The following is a 20,878-nucleotide window of genomic DNA, read 5'->3' as shown; positions in this document are numbered from 1 at the left end:
TCACAATCTTCTGTCTGATCGCCAGTATGGCTTCCGTCAAGGTCGCTCTACTGGTGATCTGGCTTTCCTTACTGAGTTTTGGTCATCCTCTTTTAGAGATTTCGGAAAAACTTTTGCTGTTGCGTTAGACATATCAAAAGCTTTTGATAGAGTCTGGCATAAAGCTTTGATTTCAAAACTGCCCTCCTACGGCTTCTATCCTTCTCTCTGCAACTTTATCTCAAGTTTCCTTTCCGACCGTTCTATTGCTGCTGTGGTAGACGGCCACTGTTCTTCTCCTAAATCTATTAATAGTGGTGTTCCTCAGGGTTCTGTCCTGTCACCCACTCTCTTTCTATTATTCATTAATGACCTTCTTAACCAAACTTCTTGCCCTATCCACTCCTACGCTGATGATACCACCCTACATCTTTCCACGTCCTTTCAGAGACGACCAACCCTTCAGGAAATCAACAGATCACGCAGGGACGCCACAGAACGCCTGACTTCCGATCTTTCTAAGATTTCCGATTGGGGCAGAGAAAATCTAGTAGTTTTCAATGCCTCAAAAACTCAATTCCTCCATCTATCAACTCGACACAACCTTCCAGACAACTATCCCCTCTTCTTCAATGACACTCAACTGTCTCCCTCTTCCACAATGAATATCCTCGGTCTGTCCTTTGCTCATAATCTTAACTGGAAACTTCACATCTCATCTCTTGCTAAAACAGCTTCTATGAAGTTAGGCGTTCTGAGGCGCCTCCGCCAGTTTTACTCGCCCCTCCAACTGCTTACTCTGTAAAAGGGCCTTAACCGTCCGTGTATGGAGTACTCTTCGCATGTTTGGGGGGTTCCAGGCACACAGTTTTACTAGATAGGGTGGAATCAAAAGCTTTTCGTCTCATCAACTCCCCTCCTCTGACTAACTGTCTTCAACCTCTTTTTTTTTTTTTACCACCGAAATGTTGCATCTCTTTCTATCCTTTATCGCTATTTTCATGGTAACTGTTCTACTGATCTTGCTAACTGCATGCCTCCCCTCTTCCTATGGCCTCGCTGCACAAGGCTTTCTTCTTCCTCTCATCCCTATTCTGTCCAACTCAGTAAAGCAAGAGTTAACCAGTACTCTCAATCATCCCTTTCACTGGTAAACTCTGGAACTCCCTCCCTGCATCTGTATTTCCGACTTCCTACGACTTGTCATCTTTTAAGAGGGAGGTATCGAGGCATTTGCTCCTTAATTTTGGCTGATGCTTTTCCACTTTTTAGAGAGCCAGCACTCAACTGGGTCTTTTTTTTTTATCTTTTCTTTCTTTTGCCCTTGGCTGGCCCTCTTCCCTACATAAAAAAAATCATCTTCAGGAACTGCAAACGTTGAACTAAACTGAATAAACATATAAAAAAAAAAAGATTAAGTCTTTATTGACTTTACAAAAATATCTGAAAATAAAAATTTAAAAAAGGGTAAAACAAACCAAATGGCTCACAATGCACCATTTTCTGCCATTTGGTTTGTTTTATCCTTTATTCTTTTTATCCCTTTGAAATGTTTTTATAAAGTCAGTGAAAGACTTACCTTTTTTTTTAGTTCAACTTTGTAGATCTTGAAGATGCCTCCTGTGTTAAGGCGAAACGTCGAAAATAAATGAAGAAATTGAGGTCCTGCTGGTATCCCTGTTTCTTCCTTATCTACAAGTTTTACTATCAACATTATCTACATCTATATCGATCTATCTATCTATCTATTCATATGTGTGTGTGTGTATATATATATATATATATATATATATATATATATATATATATATATATATATATATATATATATATATATATATATATATATATATATATATATAACAATGTGTATACATATTAGTGCACGACATGCCTAGAGAATCTCATGAAAAGTCTTATAAATAACGAGTATGGGTAATGAAGGATGACTCGTAGAGTATTCCATATGTTGAAACATCATGTTCGAATCTGATGAAAAACGATGAATTACCAAACTCTGCCGTACAAAAGTGTAAATCCTGAATAAATTTCCAAACTACTTGAACATCTTCCACCAGATTTCATTACCTCATCTAAATGTTTCTGTCTCTTTAACAAGAGCAAGTAAATTACTTTATAGAAACTCGAAAACACAGAACACTAAATCATTATGTGAGAATTCTTGGAAGGCACACTCTCCCCATTTATCTCCCACTCCCTCCAGAAACACACACACAGCTGCAAAACAAGATGGAGTACTCACTGAGGACGACCATAGTGGCCTTGGCAGCTTCAGTCCTGAAGCTCGGGTGTTCGGCAATCACCTCACACCGGTACTGACCGGAGGCGGAGACAGTGAGCTGGCTTAGGGAAAGCGTCACTCGCTGATCATTGCGGAACAGCTCCTGAAATTAAAGGAAAACCAGGGAACTCAGACTTTACCCGCGTGTAATATAACAAAACAACAAAGTAGGCTAACCAATACCGTCAGATTTGTTGGCTGTGTGCTATGAAATAAGTGATTTAATCCCTGAACGTGGACTGTTCCTGAGCATAGTGTAAACAAACATAGTATCTTTAGACCAATCAGCTGTCCTTAACATCCCAAGTCTGAGTCTTGTTTTCTTCGTCTCTTCCTTTCCTGTTTTCTATTTTTCTATAGACTTTAGTGACGCATGTACTCATCAACTCTAGAATAAAAACTGGACGGGAATTAAGTCAGATTTATTACACACACACACACACACACACACACACACACACACACACACACACACACGCACACAGACACACACAGACACACACACACACACACACACACACACACACACACACACACACACACATACGCACACAGACACACACAGGAACAAAAAACAAATCTATCATCACCACCATCACCACTGCCACCTGGAATGAAAACATACCCTGATGAATGCATTAATTCAACATATGCTCCGATGCAGGTATGGAAGAAAAGACTTTCACAAAGTAATTCCGCCTATACATCAAAATATACACAGATAGATATATAAGAAAGAAGACAGAAAATGACACTAACGACAGAAGGATACGGAGGAAAATCTGTGGGACTCTCGCGGACAAGTAATTATGTGGGAGGGTGTAGGATGCGAGTGTCGGACGGGAATGGAGCAGCAAGGAGCACCTAGACAGCGGCGATGGAGCGATACAGAAGGGCCGGAATGGTGGTAGCGTGCAGCAAGACCTAAACTCTCCACTCCGGATGAGGGAAAGCTAATGACGCAGCGAGGAGGGAGGAAGGGTTGGCCGAGAAGAGATAAGCCTGGAAACGAGATGCGTTGCAGAAATTCAGCTTGTATTGGAATATGCAAACGTCCAAGAATGCTTCTAATGTAAGGAAAATTGTAATCGATACACATATAATTCTCGCTTTCTCCTCACCATGTTAGAGGACAGTAACTACTTCTTTCTTCTCGCCAGAATTCAGTATTCCAGCATTTATACAAAAATTTCCAAGCAAGACTGTCTTCTCCTCCCTTCTCCACTCCATTACGCAAAAACACTAATTTTCTGTAATTTTCTCTCTCCCACCACACGCGCTTCTCACGATAACACACGTGACACAAAATTTCCACACATAATCAAGTCTCTTCCGCATCCACGTGAGGGAATTCCAACTTCCCTGCCTCGCACATTCCCCGAGGTGCGTCACTCTCTTGGGAAGAACTTCAGCTCGCGAAATGAGCCCCTGGCTTATCATCACGAGACTCCTATGATCGTAATCGATACAATGGCGGTCGTTAAACTATGACCTTTATTCGGAAACACTTCGCTGCACCACCTCCACTATTTTCACAAGTCTCTAATTGAAGTCACATAGGTTCTTAAGGGTGTTTATTTATAGTTTAAGTGACAGATCAATATTTATTTTATTATTAGCAGGAGAAACACTCTTAAGAACTCGGATAATAATCTTTACATTATTACTAGATAAACCACTCTTGAGAACCAGGCTAATCATCTCTGTGACCTTTGAAGATAGTCATGGTAAGAGACCAAAACAATTCTGAATACGGTGCTGTGTGAGGCCTTCGCACCACGTAAACAACACCAGGCTTGTAATTGTTTTGCATTTTGTTTCTGCTGCAACTCAACTCTATACATGTGTGTGTATTTTTGTTCCGGTGAAATGTTCAGTGAATTATGTGTACCTCATGCTGCCGGCGTGTGTCATCGTGCGCGTGGCATGTATATGAGAACACGAACACTATCACCTACAACATTACATGAAATAAAACGCCCCATATCCGACCATAACAGTAACAAACTACAGTGGAATCCGTCATTACTAGTGCCACCGCCAACCGCCAGCACCAGCACCCTCACAACAACCAAAGCTATCACCACCACCACCACCACAATTATCCTGACACTCACAACAACTAACACAACCACAACAAGAAGCCATGCCAAAAAGCAGCTTATGTTATTTTCAGGTAAATATGTAGGAAAAAAAATCGTGATGAGCGGCGGGAGTCCTTGATTGCATGTGTGCCGCGGTTTTACAGCGTTGAAATGGCGGCCAGGAGGAGGTGAGAATGTGTTTGTGTTGGGGTTAGGAGGATGGGAGTAAGACGCGGAGATAGGTGGGACAGGGGGAGGAGAAAAACCGGAGGAATGGGGAACTGAAAGAGAGAGCCAGAAGAGGGACGGATGCAGAAAGACGGAGATGGAAGAAGATTCAACGAGGAAAAAAATCACAGATGGGAAGAAATTAAAGTATTAAGCTCGACAGTCATCCTACTTAGACCCAGGGATTGCTGACGTAATAATTAGGCAGATTTCTACGTAGCTATGATAACTCACTCCACTGAAATAAAAGAAAAGTTCAGAGACAAGACTAGGCCATGTCATGTCAGTTTTTACGTGCTAGCCTTGCCCACACCACTTAACATCTACACTTGGAACTAGTAAACACTGCTTTATGTTTCCCTGACTGTACTGTCTCCTGCAAGGGACGATGGTGGCTGGATTAGAGGTCGGAAGAAACTGGAAAATTATATTATCCTCTCCTCAGTGCTGTATAGGAAACACTTCTCTACGTGTGCGTGTAAGGGAAGAAGTAATCTGAGCTCGAGGCCAAGATAAGGCAATATACCGAAAGTCAGTGCCTGTAAATTCCTCTTCAAATGTTACACAGGCAAAGCGAAACACATGACGATGGGTGAGGTTAAGTGATGACAGATGCACGGAGATCAGACCAAACCTGCGACTGGAAGACCACCAGATCACGTATATTGAGGACTGTGGACGTGTTGAGGGCTTAAGAAATGAGGACAGCCCGACGAATAATAACGATTTTAAATAAGGAAGCTAATGAACACAAGTACTAGGCTAGCATTTCTTCATTCCAGGTAATATCCAGAGAGAGAGAGAGAGAGAGAGAGAGAGAGAGAGAGAGAGAGAGAGAGAGAGAGAGAGAGAGAAACCAATTTGAGGATAACCCCAAAGACAAATGTCCATAACCACTATCTTTCCCTTGCCCTCCTCCTCCTCCTTCTCCTCCATTTCACCCAGTAACTCTTTCCAATAAATTGTAATTTTTCTCCTGTCCATCATCTTTAGATTTCTTTTCCTACCTTATGAGTCTCTCTCTCTCTCTCTCTCTCTCTCTCTCTCTCTCTCTCTCTCTCTCTCTCTCTCTCTCTCTCTCTCTCTGTGTTCCTCTTCTCCTCTGTTTCATGTTCTTCGCCAATCATTCACTTTCCTCTCGTGTTTCTATTCCCTTGCTCCAACTTTGCCCCTCTCCTCCATTCCCTATTAATGTGCCCGTTCTCTTCCTCCGTCCACCACTTTTATTTCCACTTTACCCTCTACCCCTTGTATCTGCCCTCCCTCCACCAGCCATTTTACGCTCTTGTATATTGATCGTGTTTTTTTTTATACTATTATTTACCGCTTCACTATCTCAATCATTTTCCTTCCATACACGTGACTGAAGTATACTTAATAGTGTATCCCCCTTATGTTCTTCACTCTCTTTAATTTGACTTCCCTGTGTTATCTCTCGTCATTGTCCCTCCTCCATTTAATATAGGAAGGTTTCATATTAATTTACTGAATGTTTTAATCTATTTTCTTTACTCACTTTCCATCATCTTACTATTTACCTTCTCTCCATCCGTTATTTTGTTTGCACATCTTTTCCATCTTATCAGCATCTCTCTCTCTCTCTCTCTCTCTCTCTCTCTCTCTCTCTCTCTCTCTCTCTGACTGCAGTTATTTCCATCTCTTTTTTCCTGATGTCAGTCTTTTAAAACACATCAATTAATTCAATTTCTGACAGTGACAGGTCTGGTTATGGGACACCTGTCCGTGGAGAAAACACCTGCGTATAGCTGTCTTTCCTTTCCTCTCGTCTCCCCTCTCAAATTATCGTAAGGAGCCTGCGATAGTTCCCTCATTCCTCTGTGTCTCATCTCTCCTCCCCATGCGTTACTTCCTGCTCCTTTCATGTCCTCTCCCGTCCTAATCTTCCTTTCTCCCTTTCCTCCTTTAGTCTGCACGTGGACCTGTTCCTTCCTTCCTTCCTTCCTTCCTTCCTTACGTCACTCTGCCCACTACAAAGGGAAGTGCTGCCTCATGAATAATGTTTAGTCCTCTACTGAGTTGACTGTTGGCTATGGGCTGTTTGTTGTTGAGGATCGTTGATCATCCGCTCTGTTTTCATCTGTTCTGCCTTGAATACTTATATAGTATGTAACATACCAACCATATTTAATAGTGAAGGACCATGTGCGTTCTTGAGAGAGAGAGAGAGAGAGAGAGAGAGAGAGAGAGAGAGAGAGAGAGACTCTGAGGCTACGAAGGACAGCTACATGTGAGCTTACGCCACGCTAAGCCACGTCATCCTCTTGTCATGTTTGTCTGCCCATCTTGTTTATACCTCAGTTTATCAAATGAAGTTGTTGAGTGGCAAGGCAGCTTGCTTAGCTTGAGAGACATGTGTACATAATTACTTTAAATGGCTCTGTTATAAGCACAAATATGCCAACTATCAATCAAAGAGAGGTTATCAAACTTTAAATCAAATCAACATCAACATTTTTCAACTCTAATTAAAAATCTGATTAAAATGTTGTGACAAGCCACAATTCATCAATCAACAAAAATAAAGTATGATTGACTGCATACTCAATAACCCAAAACAATCATTAATTATATATATATATATATATATATATATATATATATATATATATATATATATATATTTTTTTTTTTTTTTTTTTTTTTTTTTACGTAGGGAAGAGGGCCAGCCAAGGGCAAAAAAAAAAAAAAAGAAAAGGCCCACTTGAGCGCTGGCTCTCCAAAGAGTTAAAAGTGCCAAAACCGTCAGCCAGAATTAGGGGAGCAAATGCCTCGATACCTCCCTCTTAAAAGAAGACAAGTTGTAGGAATTCGGAAATACAGATGCAGGGAGGGAGTTCCAGAGTTTACCAGTGAAAGGGATGAATGATTGAGCGTACTGGTTAACTCTTGCATTAGAGAGTTGGACAGAATAGGGATGAGAGGAAGAAGAAAGCCTTGTGCAGCGTGGCCGCAGGAGGAGGGAGGCATGCAGTTAGCAAGATCAGTAGAACAGTTACCATGAAAATAGCGATAAAATATAGAAAGGGATGCAACATTTCGGCGGTGAGAAAGAGACTGAAGACAGTTAGTCAGAGGAGGGAGTTGATGAGACGAAGAGCTTTCGATTCCACCCTATCAAGCAAAGCTGTGTGACTGGAACCCCCAAACATGCGAAGAGTACTCCATACAGGGACGGATAAGGCCCTTATACAGAGTAAGCAGTTGGAGGGCGAGAAAAACTGGCGGAGACGCCTCAGAACACCTAATTTCATAGAAGCTGTTTTAGCAAGAGATGAGATGTGAAGTTTCCAGTTAAGATTATGAGCAAAGGACAGACCGAGGATATTCATTGTGGAAGAGGAGACAGTTGAGTGTCATTGAAGAAGAGGGATAGTTGTCTGGAAGGTTGTGTCGAGTTGATAGATGGAGGAATTGAGTTTTGAGGCATTGAAAACTACTAGATTTTCTCTGCCCCAATCGGAAATCTTAGAAAGATCGGAAGTCAGGCGTTCCGTGGCGTCCCCGCGTGATCTGTTGATTTCCTGAAGGGTTGGACGTCTCTGAAAGAACGTGGAAAGATGTAGGGTGGTATCATCAGCGTAGGAGTGGATAGGGCAAGAAGTTTGGTTAAGAAGGTCATTAATGAATAATAGAAAGAGAGTGGGTGACAGGACAGAACCCTGAGGAACACCACTATTAATAGGTTTAGGAGAAGAACAGTAGCCGTCTACCACAGCAGCAATAGAGCGGTCGGAAAGGAAACTTGAGATAAAGTTGCAGAGAGAAGGATAGAAGCCGTAGGAGGGCAGTTTTGAAATCAAAGCTTTATGCCAGACTCTATCAAAAGCTTTTGATATGTCTAACGCAACAGCAAAAGTTTCACCGAAATCTCTAAAAGAGGATGACCAAGACTCAGTAAGGAAAGCCAGAAGATCACCAGTAGAGCGACCTTGACGGAAGCCATACTGGCGATCAGACAGAAGATTGTGAAGTGACAGATGTTTGAGAATCTTCCTATTCAGGATAGATTCAAAAACTTTAGACAAGCAAGAGATTAAAGCTATAGGACGGTAGTTTGAGGGGTTAGAACGGTCACCCTTTTAGGAACAGGCTGAATGTAGGCGAACTTCCAGCAGGAAGGAAAGGTAGAAGTCGATAGACAAAGTTGGAAGAGTTTGGCCAGGCAAGGTGCAAGCACAGAAGCACAGTTTTTGAGAACAATAGGAGGGACCCCATCAGGTCCATAAGCCTTCCGAGGGTTTAGGCCAGCAAGGGCATGGAAAACATCATTACGAAGAATTTTGATTGTAGACATGAAATAGTCAGAGGGAGGAGGAGAGGAGGACAAGCCCAGAATCGTCCAAGGTGGAGTTGTGAGCAAAGGTTTGAGAAAAGAGTTCAGCTTTAGAGACAGAAGAGATGGCAGTGGTGCCATCAGGATGAAATAAAGGAGGAAAGATGAAGAAGTGAAGTTATTTGAGATGTTTTTGGCTAGATGCCAGAAGTCACGAGGAGAGTTTGAGTTTGAAAGATTTTGACATTTCCTATTTATGAAAGAGTGTTTGGCAAGTTGAAGAACAGACTTGGCATGATTCCGGGCAGAGATATAAAGTGCATGAGATTCAGGAGATGGAAGGCTCAAGTACCTTTTGTGGGCAACCTCTCTATCATGTATAGCACGAGAACAGGCTGAGTTAAACCAAGGTTTAGAAGGTTTAGGTTGAGAAAAGAATGAGGAATGTACGCCTCCATGCCAGATACTAACACCTCTGTTATGCGTTCAGCACAAAGAGATGGGTCTCTGACACGGAAGCAATAATCATTCCAGGAAAATCAGCATAATACCTCCTCAGGTCCCCCCAACTGGCAGAGGCAAAACGCCAGAGGCACCTTCGCTTTGGGGATCCTGCGGAGGGATTGGAAAAATAGGACAAGATACAGAAATGAGATTGTGATCGGAGGAGCCCAACGGAGATGAAAGGGTGACAGCATAAGCAGAAGGGTTAGAGGTGAGGAAGAGATCAAGAATGTTGGGCGTGTCTCCAAGACGGTCAGGAATACGAGTAGGGTGTTGCACCAGTTGCTCTAGGTCATGGAGGATAGCAAAGTTGAAGGCTAGTTCACCAGGGTGGTCAGTGAAGGAGAGGAAAGCCAAAGCTGGTGGTGAACATTGAAATCTCCAAGAATGGAAATCTCAGCGAAAGGGTAGAGGGACAGAATGTGCTCCACTTTAGAAGTTAAGTAGTCGAAGAAATTACTATAGTCAGAAGAGTTAGGGGAGAGATAAACAGCACAGATGAATTTAGTTTGAGAGTGACTGTTAAGTCGTAGCCAGATGGTGGAAAATTCGGAAGACTCAAGAGCGTGGGCACGAGAGCAAGTTAAGTCGTTGCGTACATAGACGCAACATCCAGCTTTGGAATGAAAATGAGAATAGAGAAAGAAGGAGGGAACAGAGAAGGGGCTACTGTCAGACAGTTGTGTTTCGGTGAGGAAAAGAAGATGAGGTTTAGTAAAGGAGAGGTGGTGTTCCACAGATTGAAAATTAGATCTAAGACCGCGAATGTTGCAGAAGTTAATGTAGAAAAAGTTGAGGGAAGTGTCAAGGCATTTGTGGTCTTCAACAGGAGAAGTGTCCGACCTGGGGACATTTTGGTCCCTCCCAGAGGGGACTCCGAGGCGTTGTTTATTTTGGGTTCCATTTTTCTTTTAAATTTTGATTTGGAGTGAAGTGTGTATGTGTGGTAAGTGCATGTAGTTTTGTGTGAAGAAGGAGAGCTGTCTTTAGAGGGTAGGCTGTGACTACCCCCTTGAGTTGTGAGACACAAAGGGAAACATTCAACGAGATCACAACTAATTTTAATGGAAGGTTCACAGCACCTCCTGAACTAGTGCTATTAGATCTTACCGGGAGTAAGTTATTGTTTCGTTAGATGTCTACTACCTCCTCCCTGTAGATTATTTATATATATGTATATATATATATATATATATATATATATATATATATATATATATATATATATATATATATATATATATATATATATAATATACAGTAAGTTTCAGATAAATAACCTACAAATCGTTACCAAAAGTTTCATGTAATGAAAGAATAAACATAAAATACCAGTGATTACTGACATTACATCAATTAGTTTCAGTAGAAATACTGAAAACTCAACTAAATCATGGACACATTGCCGGCATGATACAAGTATTTGATATATCAACTGATATGTCACTGAGAACAATGAACTGACCCCGTTAAGAAGTTAACGTATTTTAACATATAAAACATGTTTTATGACAAACTTATTATTTATCTTCCATCAGTAATGCAAATTTACTCGTAAATTGCCAAATGGTAAATACAAAATTTCAATATATATATATATATATATATATATATATATATATATATATATATATATATATATATATATATATATATATATATATATATATATATATATATATATATATATATATATATATATATATATATATATATATATATATATATATATATATATATATATATATATATATATATATATATATATATATATATATATATATATATATATATATATATATATATATATATATATATATATATATATATATATATATATATATATATATATATATATATATATATATATATATATATATATATATATATATATATTCTTTGTCCCTAAAACCCTAAAACTAGAAAACTGAATATTCTGAGAAGGAAATGCAGCAGCGTCGCTGAAGTACAGAGCCACAGGTGGCCGAGACGTTTAATGTAGCTGTATAAATAAGCTTACTGTACCTCTTAAAGAGACATTGGTCTTGTGTTTCTGCAACTGAAATACAAGCGAAACAAACGACGAAGCAAAGCAGAAGGAACGACGACTACAAATAAAAGGACGTGATTTCCCATTTTGTTCTTCACGTGGCAAAATCATGCGGGGTCATGAGGCAAACATTTGCTCGTCAGTATCATGAGACAATTTCGTAATGTATTTTCTCAATTTTCTCATTTTCTTCTCTTCCTTCATCCTGGTTCAGTTCCACAAACACATAATTATACAATGACCTTTACCTTCCCACGAGTGTATTTTCGTTACTGAGAGAGAGAGAGAGAGAGAGAGAGAGAGAGAGAGAGAGAGAGAGAGAGAGAGAGAGAGAGAGAGAGAGAGAGAGAGAGAGTGACGTATCCTGGGTACAATAGAGGTGGAGGGGACTGATATGCTTAGAGAAAGTAGGTGAGTGGTACATAATGCAAGAGAAGGGAGGAGGAGGAGGAGGAGGAGGAGGACGACGAGGACGACGACGACGACGACGACGATGACGACGAAGACGAAAGCGAGGAGGAGGATGACAAGCTCGAAGAGAATAGAGAGGAGGAAAGGGAGGACGAAGAAAAGAAAAAGAAAAAAGAAGAAAACAGGAAGACAGGGTATGAAAACTAAAAGGAGATGAGAAGAATGGAAGGAAAAAAATATGGAAGGGAAAAAGAGCAAGAGTGAATGTGAAGTGGAAGAGCAAGAAGACGTTGAGAAAGATACGAAAGAAGAGGAAGAGAAACTTGTATGGATAAATGTAAAGAAGAGACACACAAAAGAGAAACGGAAGGAGTGAAGACGAAGAACAATGATAAGGCAACGAAGGAATGAGGGAAGAAAGAGACGAATCGAAAGTGAGTGCAGAATGCAGGGAAGGAAGAGCAACAAGAGGAGAAGGAGAGAAGCACAGTATTTTCCTTTTTTCTTAGTCCTATTGCTCACTAAAAGACTTCTCGTGTAAGAGTGATAAGGCGATAGTAGGAGAGGGAGGAGGTTGAGAGGATGGAGAAGGAGGAGGAGGAGGAGGAAGAGGAGGAGGAGGAAAAGGTGGTGGTGGTGGTAGTGGTGTGGCAAGGCAGTTCAGCGATATGTTAAAAGGAAATAAATACTCACGAGAAAAGAAATAGTGCCTTGAAATAACTGATTGATGTGTGTGAAATTATTACGTCTTTTATTTTCTTTCTTTCCTCTCATTTATCTTACTATTTCATGGAATTACATTAACTATATCAAGATACTGTCAGTTTTTGTATTATTCAGTCGAGGCTCGAGCCACCTTCATTCCTTTATTGTATCAACGGATCCACACATTTTGCAGTATGAAAACTCTCTCTCAGTCAAACACACACGTGACCGCCTTCAAAGCCTGCCGTCCATGCCAGGAAACATTGTTTCAAAATATCATTTTGAATCTGATTCTAAAATTCCAAATAGTTCGCAAACTATTTCAAACAATCTTTCATGTGCATTCATTTCCCATCCAGAAACGGAAACAGTGAATGAGTGAGTGAGTGAGTGAGTGTGTGTGTGTGTGTGTGTGTGTGTGTGTGTGTGTGTGTGTGTGTGTGTGTGTGTGTGTGTGTGTGTGTGTAAAGAATCTGACTTAATTCCTGTCCAGTTTTTAATCCAAAGTTCATGTGAACACACGTCACTAAAAAAAAAAAATAATAAAAAAATAAAGCACGAAATGAAGAAGCGAGGAAAAAAAAAAGAAAAACTTGGTGGCGGTGACGATGTATCAGGTACCAGTATAACCTGCACCATGTTGTCTACTGAAAAAAAAAGTTAGAACTCATTAAATTGCTACATCAATCTCCAGCATCGTGGGATGTAACGAGTGCATATTACAGAAGTAAATCCCCATAAAAGGCACCTATTTCAAAAAAATTTCCTCACCTATTTTTTTTTTTTTGCCCTTCTTTGAATTTATAAAAAAAAAAAAAAAAAAAATACCAAGTAAATTACCGCGGTTGCTGCAGCAACCTCTGCACTCATAGTAGACATGACGACAACTGAAATATGGAAAGGAAACATTGTTTGGGAATAGTTTTCAAATTGCTTGCTAACTGTTTGGAAACAGTTTACAAACTGGCTTCAAACATTTTTGAAACACGTTTTTCAAACAATATTTTCGAGTGTGAATAAGCCGAGTGGTGTCACTTACCTGATGTCCTATTACCCCTTCCTCCCATTCATATACACATTTACACAACATCTGAAAGCATCAACTACTCACACTAAATGCGAAACATCACATACGTTATCAAAATTAATAAAAACAGTAAGCAGAGGAACAACGAAAGCAGCACCACACGCACCAACACTAGGGACGAGAATTATAAAAAAAAAGAAACACCACCACCAAGAATACTACTAAACAAAACGACAGCAACAACAACAACAACAACATCAAAACAATAAAATACTGAAGAAAAAAAGAAAACACCGATGAAAAGAATGTTGAAGTAGTGGCAGTAGTAGTAGTAGTAGTAGTAGTAGTAGTAGTAGTAGAAGTAGTAGTAGTAGTAATAGTAGTAGTAGTAGTAGTAGTAGTAGTAGTAGATGTAGTAGTAGAAAATAATAACAATAAGAAAATGAAAAAGAACAAGGAGAAAAGAAAGTGAAACAAGACAAAGACTTTCATATACGTATTTCAATAAAATGGACGCGGATGCGTAGAAATAAGGAGCAACGAGTAATTGAGCTGTCAAGAGGCTTAACGACACACACACACACACACACACACACACACACACACACACACAGAGAGAGAGAGAGAGAGAGAGAGAGAGAGAGAGAGAGAGAGTGTAACCAGAACAGTAAAATCTAACAAGGACACCCACGGATGCCCACATCTCTCTGACGACTGAAATATTGGCTCCCTAAAACGTTTGTTGGCATCCTTCCCTTCCCTTCCCTTCCCTTCCCTTCCCTGGTCTTTCCTCTTTTCCGTCCCATCCTACTCCTTCCCTCCATATCCCTACCATCCTCACTCTCTTATCATCTCTCTCTCTCTCTCTCTCTCTCTCTCTCTCTCTCTCTCTCTCTCTCTCTCTTCCCTCCAGTCTATCTCTTCATTAGCACCTTTTACCTCCATTCTTCCTCGCCCGTTCTGGTACACTGGGGCCGTAAACACAAAATTTAAGTTTTAATTATTTTTTTCTTATCCATGACACTCGCCTCCACTGCACATCTCCTTCAGGCTACGGGTTTGCACGCCCCACACACACGCCGGGAAAAGCTGACGTCGTTCTGGAGGTCTTCTCTATTAACTAACAACGTGTCCATTAAGGGGAGTCTTCCTTAAAGCGTTTTCCTCCAGTGGTGTGTGTGTGTGTGTGTGTGTGTGTGTGTGTGTGTGTGTGTGTGTGTGTGTGTGTGTGTGTGTGTGTGTGTGTGTGTGTGTGTGTGTGAACTTTTTATAACATTATTTTTTTTAATCGGTGGACAAATTACGTTTTTTTTCATCACCTTACGAAACCTACTTAGTGATATGCATAAAACCTTATAATACAGTTACACTACAAAAACACACTTTTTTCCTCTCTTCCTCACTGTGGCATGGTGGTCAGCGGTCAGACGTGGATATCTTGGGCACCGGAGATTGAGTCTTAGTAAGCTATTTTTCAAGCCGTCAGTAAGTGGCTGAAGAAAAATACACCCCTATGCTTCCTATCAATCCTTCCTCCAACGGCGACTGCATTGGGAAGCTCTGGAGATAGGGAGATGAATTCATGCAAAAAGCTTCACTCTAAAAATCAGCTTGCACTACTACGGTCGAAGTCACTAAGCCTCAAGGAAGAACTGCACAACAATTTCAACACGTACAAAAACACACACACGCGTAACGTTTTTTTTTTTTTTTTTTTGTGTGTGTGTGTGTGTGTGTGTGTGTGTGTGTGTGTGTGTGTGTGTGTGTGTTATTCACCACGGTCGTCTGCTGTTCACCCAGCGAGCCTTTCCCTTACGGAAAGAGGTCAGAGCACGTAGTGACCGATCATCGGGTAAGACTGAGACCACAACACCGGGAAAGCGAGGCCACAACCCTCGAGTTACATCCCGTACCTATTTACTGCTAGGTGAACAGGGCTTACACATGAAGAGGCTTGCCCATTTGCCTCGCCGCTTCCAGGGACGAAGCAAATGGGCAAGCCTCTTAATGTGTAGGCCCTGTTCACCTAGCAGTAAAATAGGTACCGGATGTAATTCACCTCGGTTGTCTGCTGGTCACCCAGCCAGTCTTCCCCATTACGGAGCGAGCTCATAGCTCACAGACCGATCTTCGGGTAGGAATGAGACCACAACACACTCCACACACCGGGAAAGCGTACCTATTTACTGCTAGGTGAACAGGGGCCACTCATTAAGAGGCTTGCCCATTTGCCTCGCCGCACCGGGACTCGAACCCAGGCCTCTCGATTGTGAGTCGAGCGTGCTAACCACTACACTACGCGGTGTGTGTGGAGTGTGGTGTGGTCTCAGTCCTACCCGATGATTGGTCACTACGAGCTCTGAGCTCTTTCCGTAGGGGAAAGGCTGGCTGGGTGACCAGCAGACAACCGTGGTGTGTGTGTGTGTGTGTGTGTGTGTGTGTGTGTGTGTGTGTGTGTGTGTGTTGCGGAGGATGTTATACCCTTCCTCTAACTTTAACGTCATTACATCACCCTCTTCCTTCCCCGAATATTTCCTACTGTATTTTATTTTCTCGGCGTTTCTTCTTGTTTTTTTTTGTCTTGTTTTCCTATAACCCATGCACATAAGAAAAAAAAACACTTTCTATTCCTACAATATTTTCCTTTCCTTTCTCCTTAACTTCTTCTCTTTCTATTAGCACTCTCTCTCTTGCACTTTCCTTACAGCCGTTATTGTCACCCAAAACACTCCAGTCCTTTAGGTGCGACGAGCCCTTCACTCTCCCACTACTGGTTTCCCCTGCCGTAACTCAACTTGTCCCCTGTTGCCCTTTGTCAATCGAGCGACGTTGAAGGACGAGGCCATGTATGTTTGTCCCCGAACGAGTCCCAGGTCCCTCCGTTTGGCGTCAACTTAAGGGCCTCAAGGAGTGTTTTTAGTTTTCTCCAGTTTATTTATTTTCCCAGGAATACATCGATGGTTCAAGGATTTTCCAATGGCCAAGTAAAGTGTGTTGTGGGTGCTGGTAGTGTGTGTTTTCTTTTCATAGGGACAAGAGCCGAGTGAAAGAGAAGGGCTGAGGGTGCAAGATGGAGGAGTGTACTACGTAAGGTGGGCAGAAGTGGAGAGACGATGCGAGCTTTTGAGTGAAAGAAGAAAAGGTGGAGAAGGCGTCTTTTTTGGGCTGAAGGAGTGTCGGGTGCAGATGTTTGTCAAAGGTACAAAAATTAAAGGCAGGAAGAAAGAGGGTGGTGGAAATCGGTAAAGGGGAGATAGAGGGTGAAGATGAAGGAGGAGGAAGACGATGAGGGAGGAAAAAGAAACCGCGAATATTAGTTTGATACGCGAAGGATAAAAAGAAAAATGGGTATACATTGGAAGTAGTGGGAGAACTGTCAGGCGAAAGAAAAGCGGAAGAGGAGGAGAAGAAGAAAGAAAAAGAGAAATTGAGTAAATAGAGAAAGGGAAGGAAAAGGAGAAGGAGCAGGAGGAAAAGGCGGAGCAATACAAAAGAACAAATTCGCAGCAGCAGAAGCAGCAGTAACAGAACAACAACAATGCAGTAATATATAACAGGAGCAGCTGTAGCTTTAGTAGTGGTAATATACAGACAGAAATAATCGATATATCCACCATGTTTTCATGATACGTAAAAGAAAAGGAAAAGTATATCCATTAATGAATACAATGAATAGAAGTCATCACGAGACGCGAAAACAATTTATACCAGGAAGGAAAGTTAAAAGTATCGAATTCTAATCATTACTGTTATGTCCTTCAGGTAACTAGTTAATTAGAAAATGGCCGTCGTCATCCCATTACCAGAGGAAGGGGAAAGCAGGAGGAAAGTTTGAGGAAGATATTGAAGGAGAGCAGGAGAGAGAGAGAGAGAGAGAGAGAGAGAGAGAGAGAGAGAGAGAGAGAGAGAGAGAGAGAGAGAGAGAGAGAGAGAGAGAGAGAGAGAGAGAGAGAGAGAGAGAGAGAGAGAGAGAGAGAGAGAGAAAGCAAAATTACGAGACACAAAATTACACACACACACACACACACACACACACACACACACACACACACATACAAAAGCGGTGTTCATTTGTCACCATGGTTAGAATGCATAAAAGAAATATACGTATCGAGTGTAGCATGTCAAGAATTTGAATGTCGCAGACTTTTAACAAGAAGCAGTGGAACGGAAGCTAAGCTAAAAGAAACCTGGATAACGAAGTAATGTGGAAATGTATCATGCAGAGCTACTTATAACACTTACAAAATTATATGAAGAAGTTTATGAGATTGAGGAGTACCTTCCTAAACTTAATACAAACAATTGTATATTGTTATAAAAATTTCGGAAATAATAGGTTGCTAATTACTACTGGTAGACATAATCAAATAGATAGAGAGGAATGTTATTGTATTATATGTAATGACGTATTCAAAGGAGGTAAGTATCATGTTTTGTTACAGTACCAAAGTCTAGATATTCTTGAACTGAGAAGTTAATTTATAAGGGAATATTATACACCAGATCTAAATCACTTCTAATATGCTATCTTGAGGCAGAGTAGAAACGTAGCGCTATTAATAAAAATAAATATATTAATGTACTGTTAATATGATTTAGATAATGGACAAGTTCACATGTGCTAAACAGGTGCGGTGCTCCATACTTTATAAAAGAAGTCTGAGCAATGAATATTATTCTTTCTTTCACACACATACACTCTTTACTCTAGCATAAACTGGATTTTCTGTAGCTTTAATAAATTACTCGTGTTTCTTTTCCTCGGTCTCTTTACCTCTATCCTTTCTTCTTCTCTTGTTATCTTTTTCCTTCCTTTTCTTTCTTTCTTCATGTCACTTGGGCCACCTCCAGCTGGTGGCCAATACCTCCTCCTTCCTCTCTGTCTGTCTGTCTGTCTGTCTGTCTGTCTGTCTCTCTCTCTCTCTCTCTCTCTCTCTCTCTCTCTCTCTCTCTCTCTCTCTCTCTCTCTATATATATATATATATATATATATATATATATATATATATATATATATATATATATATATATATATTTTAAATCTTTTAACATTACAATATAGCATCATGAAATTTTGAAGGTATGAATTATTAGGCATACTCACACATTTAGAGTTGAATATTGGTTCTTGATTAACACCCACTTAAAAAGTTAATAAAACTTAATTTAGGGATAGAGCATTAACTGCTGAAATTCAATAATGGCCGTATGTTCCATTTTGTCTGGTTGGGCTGATTCCCTATTATTGAATCTCCGTAAGCTAGGGGGAGCACTGTGGTAAATTAACCGCCCGGACCCCTGCCAGGAAAAAACATTTGGCCGGCCAGCAGATGGAACGGTGGAGTGTTGGATTGGTGTTGTGGTGGAAGGCTTGAATCTTCCCCTGGTTCTTAGATTTAGACCCATATGTATTATACTGAATGTTAAACCCAGAAAGATGTTATCGAAGAACCTTATTGTAACGATATTATTAGTACAGCAGAAGTGTGCGGAGGACATGTATCTTTACTGAGTGATGTGCAAGAAGGGCAGGCACAAACAACGCTTGCTCCGATCAGGTCAAGCCGTTGTTTAAGCGTCTAGACTGATAATAAGTGGAAGAAACCTGAAGCCATTAAATGCGGGTCTGTGTGTGTGTGTGTGTGTGTGTGTGTGTGTGTGTGTGTGTGTGTGTTATGCATGCATGTGTGTTCACCTCGGTCGCCTACAGGTCACCCAGCTAGCCTTCCCATTACGGAGCGAGCTCAGAGCTCATAGACCGACCTTCGGGTAGGACTAAGACCACAACACACTCCACACACCGGGAAAGTGAGGCCACAATCCCTCGAGTTACATCCCGTACCTATTTACTGCTAGGTGAACACACCCCACACATTGAGAGCCTTGCCCATTTGCCTCGCCCCTTTTCGGGACTCGAACCCGGACCCTCTCGGTTGTGAGCTGAGCGTGCTAACCACTACAAAGTGTGTGTGTGTGTGTGTGTGTGTGTGTGTGTGTGTGTGTGTGTGTGTGTGTGTGTGTGTGTGTGTGTGTGTGTGTTTGCAGATGATTTTGGTTCTTTTTTCATTCATTCATTTCTTTAACGTTGGTCGCTTTTCTTTGTGTTAATTTCCTTTTTATATATATATATTTTTTTTTTGCTGCCTTTCTTTATTCAATTTTTATATCTATTATTAATTATCATATAATTTCTACATTGGCTGGACGAAGTCAGAGGTCTTGGATCTCTTTACTATTATTTTATTGTTAAGTTATTTATTTACTTATTTATCTATTTTCATTAGCTAGCGCCGTATTACTTCTTGTTCATATTTATCCTATTTCATTTTACTCTTTTCATTGACTTGACATATTTCCTCATCGAGTGTGTGTGTGTGTGTGTGTGTGTGTGTGTGTGTGTGTGTGTGTGTGTGTGTGTAATTCACCTCGGTCGCCTATTGGTCACCCAGCCAGTCTTCCCCATTACGGAGCGAGCTCAGAGCTCATAGACCGATCTTCGGGTAGGACTGAGACCACATCACACCAAACACACACCGGGAAAGCGAGGCCACAACCCCTCGAGTTACATCCCGTACCTATTTACTGCTAGAACAGGGGCCACACATGTGTTTCACTGTTTGATCTGCTGCAGTCTCTGACGAGACAGCCAGACGTTACCCTACGGAACGAGCTCAGAGCTCATTATTTCCGATCTTCGGATAGGCCTGAGACCAGGCACACACCACACACCGGGACAACAAGGTCACAACTCCTCGATTTACATCCCGTACCTACTCACTGCTAGGTGAACAGGGGCTACACGTGAAAGGAGACACACCCAAATATCTTCACCCGGTCGGGGAATCGAACCCCGGTCCTCTGGCTTGTAAAGCCAGCGCTCTAACCACTGAGCTACCGTGTGTGTGTGTGTGTGTGTGTGTGTGTGTATATATATATATATATATATATATATATATATATATATATATATATATATATATATATATATATATATATATATATATATATATATATATATATATATATATATATATATATATATATATATATATATATATATATATATATATATATATATATATATATATATATATATATATATATATATATATATATATATATATATATATATATATATATATATATATATATATATATATATATATATATATATATATATATATATATATATATATATATATATATATATATATATATATATATATATATATATATATATATATATATATATATATATATATATATATATATATATATATATATATATATA

At 40.4% G+C, this 20,878-nt stretch overlaps 1 protein-coding gene across 2 annotated transcripts in view; it reads right to left on the bottom strand.

Moving 5' to 3' along the window:
• LOC123514616 overlaps positions 1–20,878 on the bottom strand; it is a 376,434-nt gene that overhangs the window by 146,467 nt on the left and 209,089 nt on the right. For both annotated transcript variants that reach the window (XM_045272601.1, XM_045272602.1), the window contains one exon: positions 2,243–2,384. In XM_045272601.1, the coding sequence (XP_045128536.1) occupies positions 2,243–2,384 (142 nt within the window). The remainder of the gene's footprint in view (positions 1–2,242; positions 2,385–20,878) is intronic.

The sequence above is a fragment of the Portunus trituberculatus genome, chromosome 38 (genome assembly GCF_017591435.1).
Source record: "Portunus trituberculatus isolate SZX2019 chromosome 38, ASM1759143v1, whole genome shotgun sequence".
NCBI lineage: Eukaryota > Metazoa > Arthropoda > Malacostraca > Decapoda > Portunidae > Portunus > Portunus trituberculatus.
Note: the sequence above shows the minus strand (reverse complement) of the source record. Positions and strands in the feature narration are given on the sequence as shown.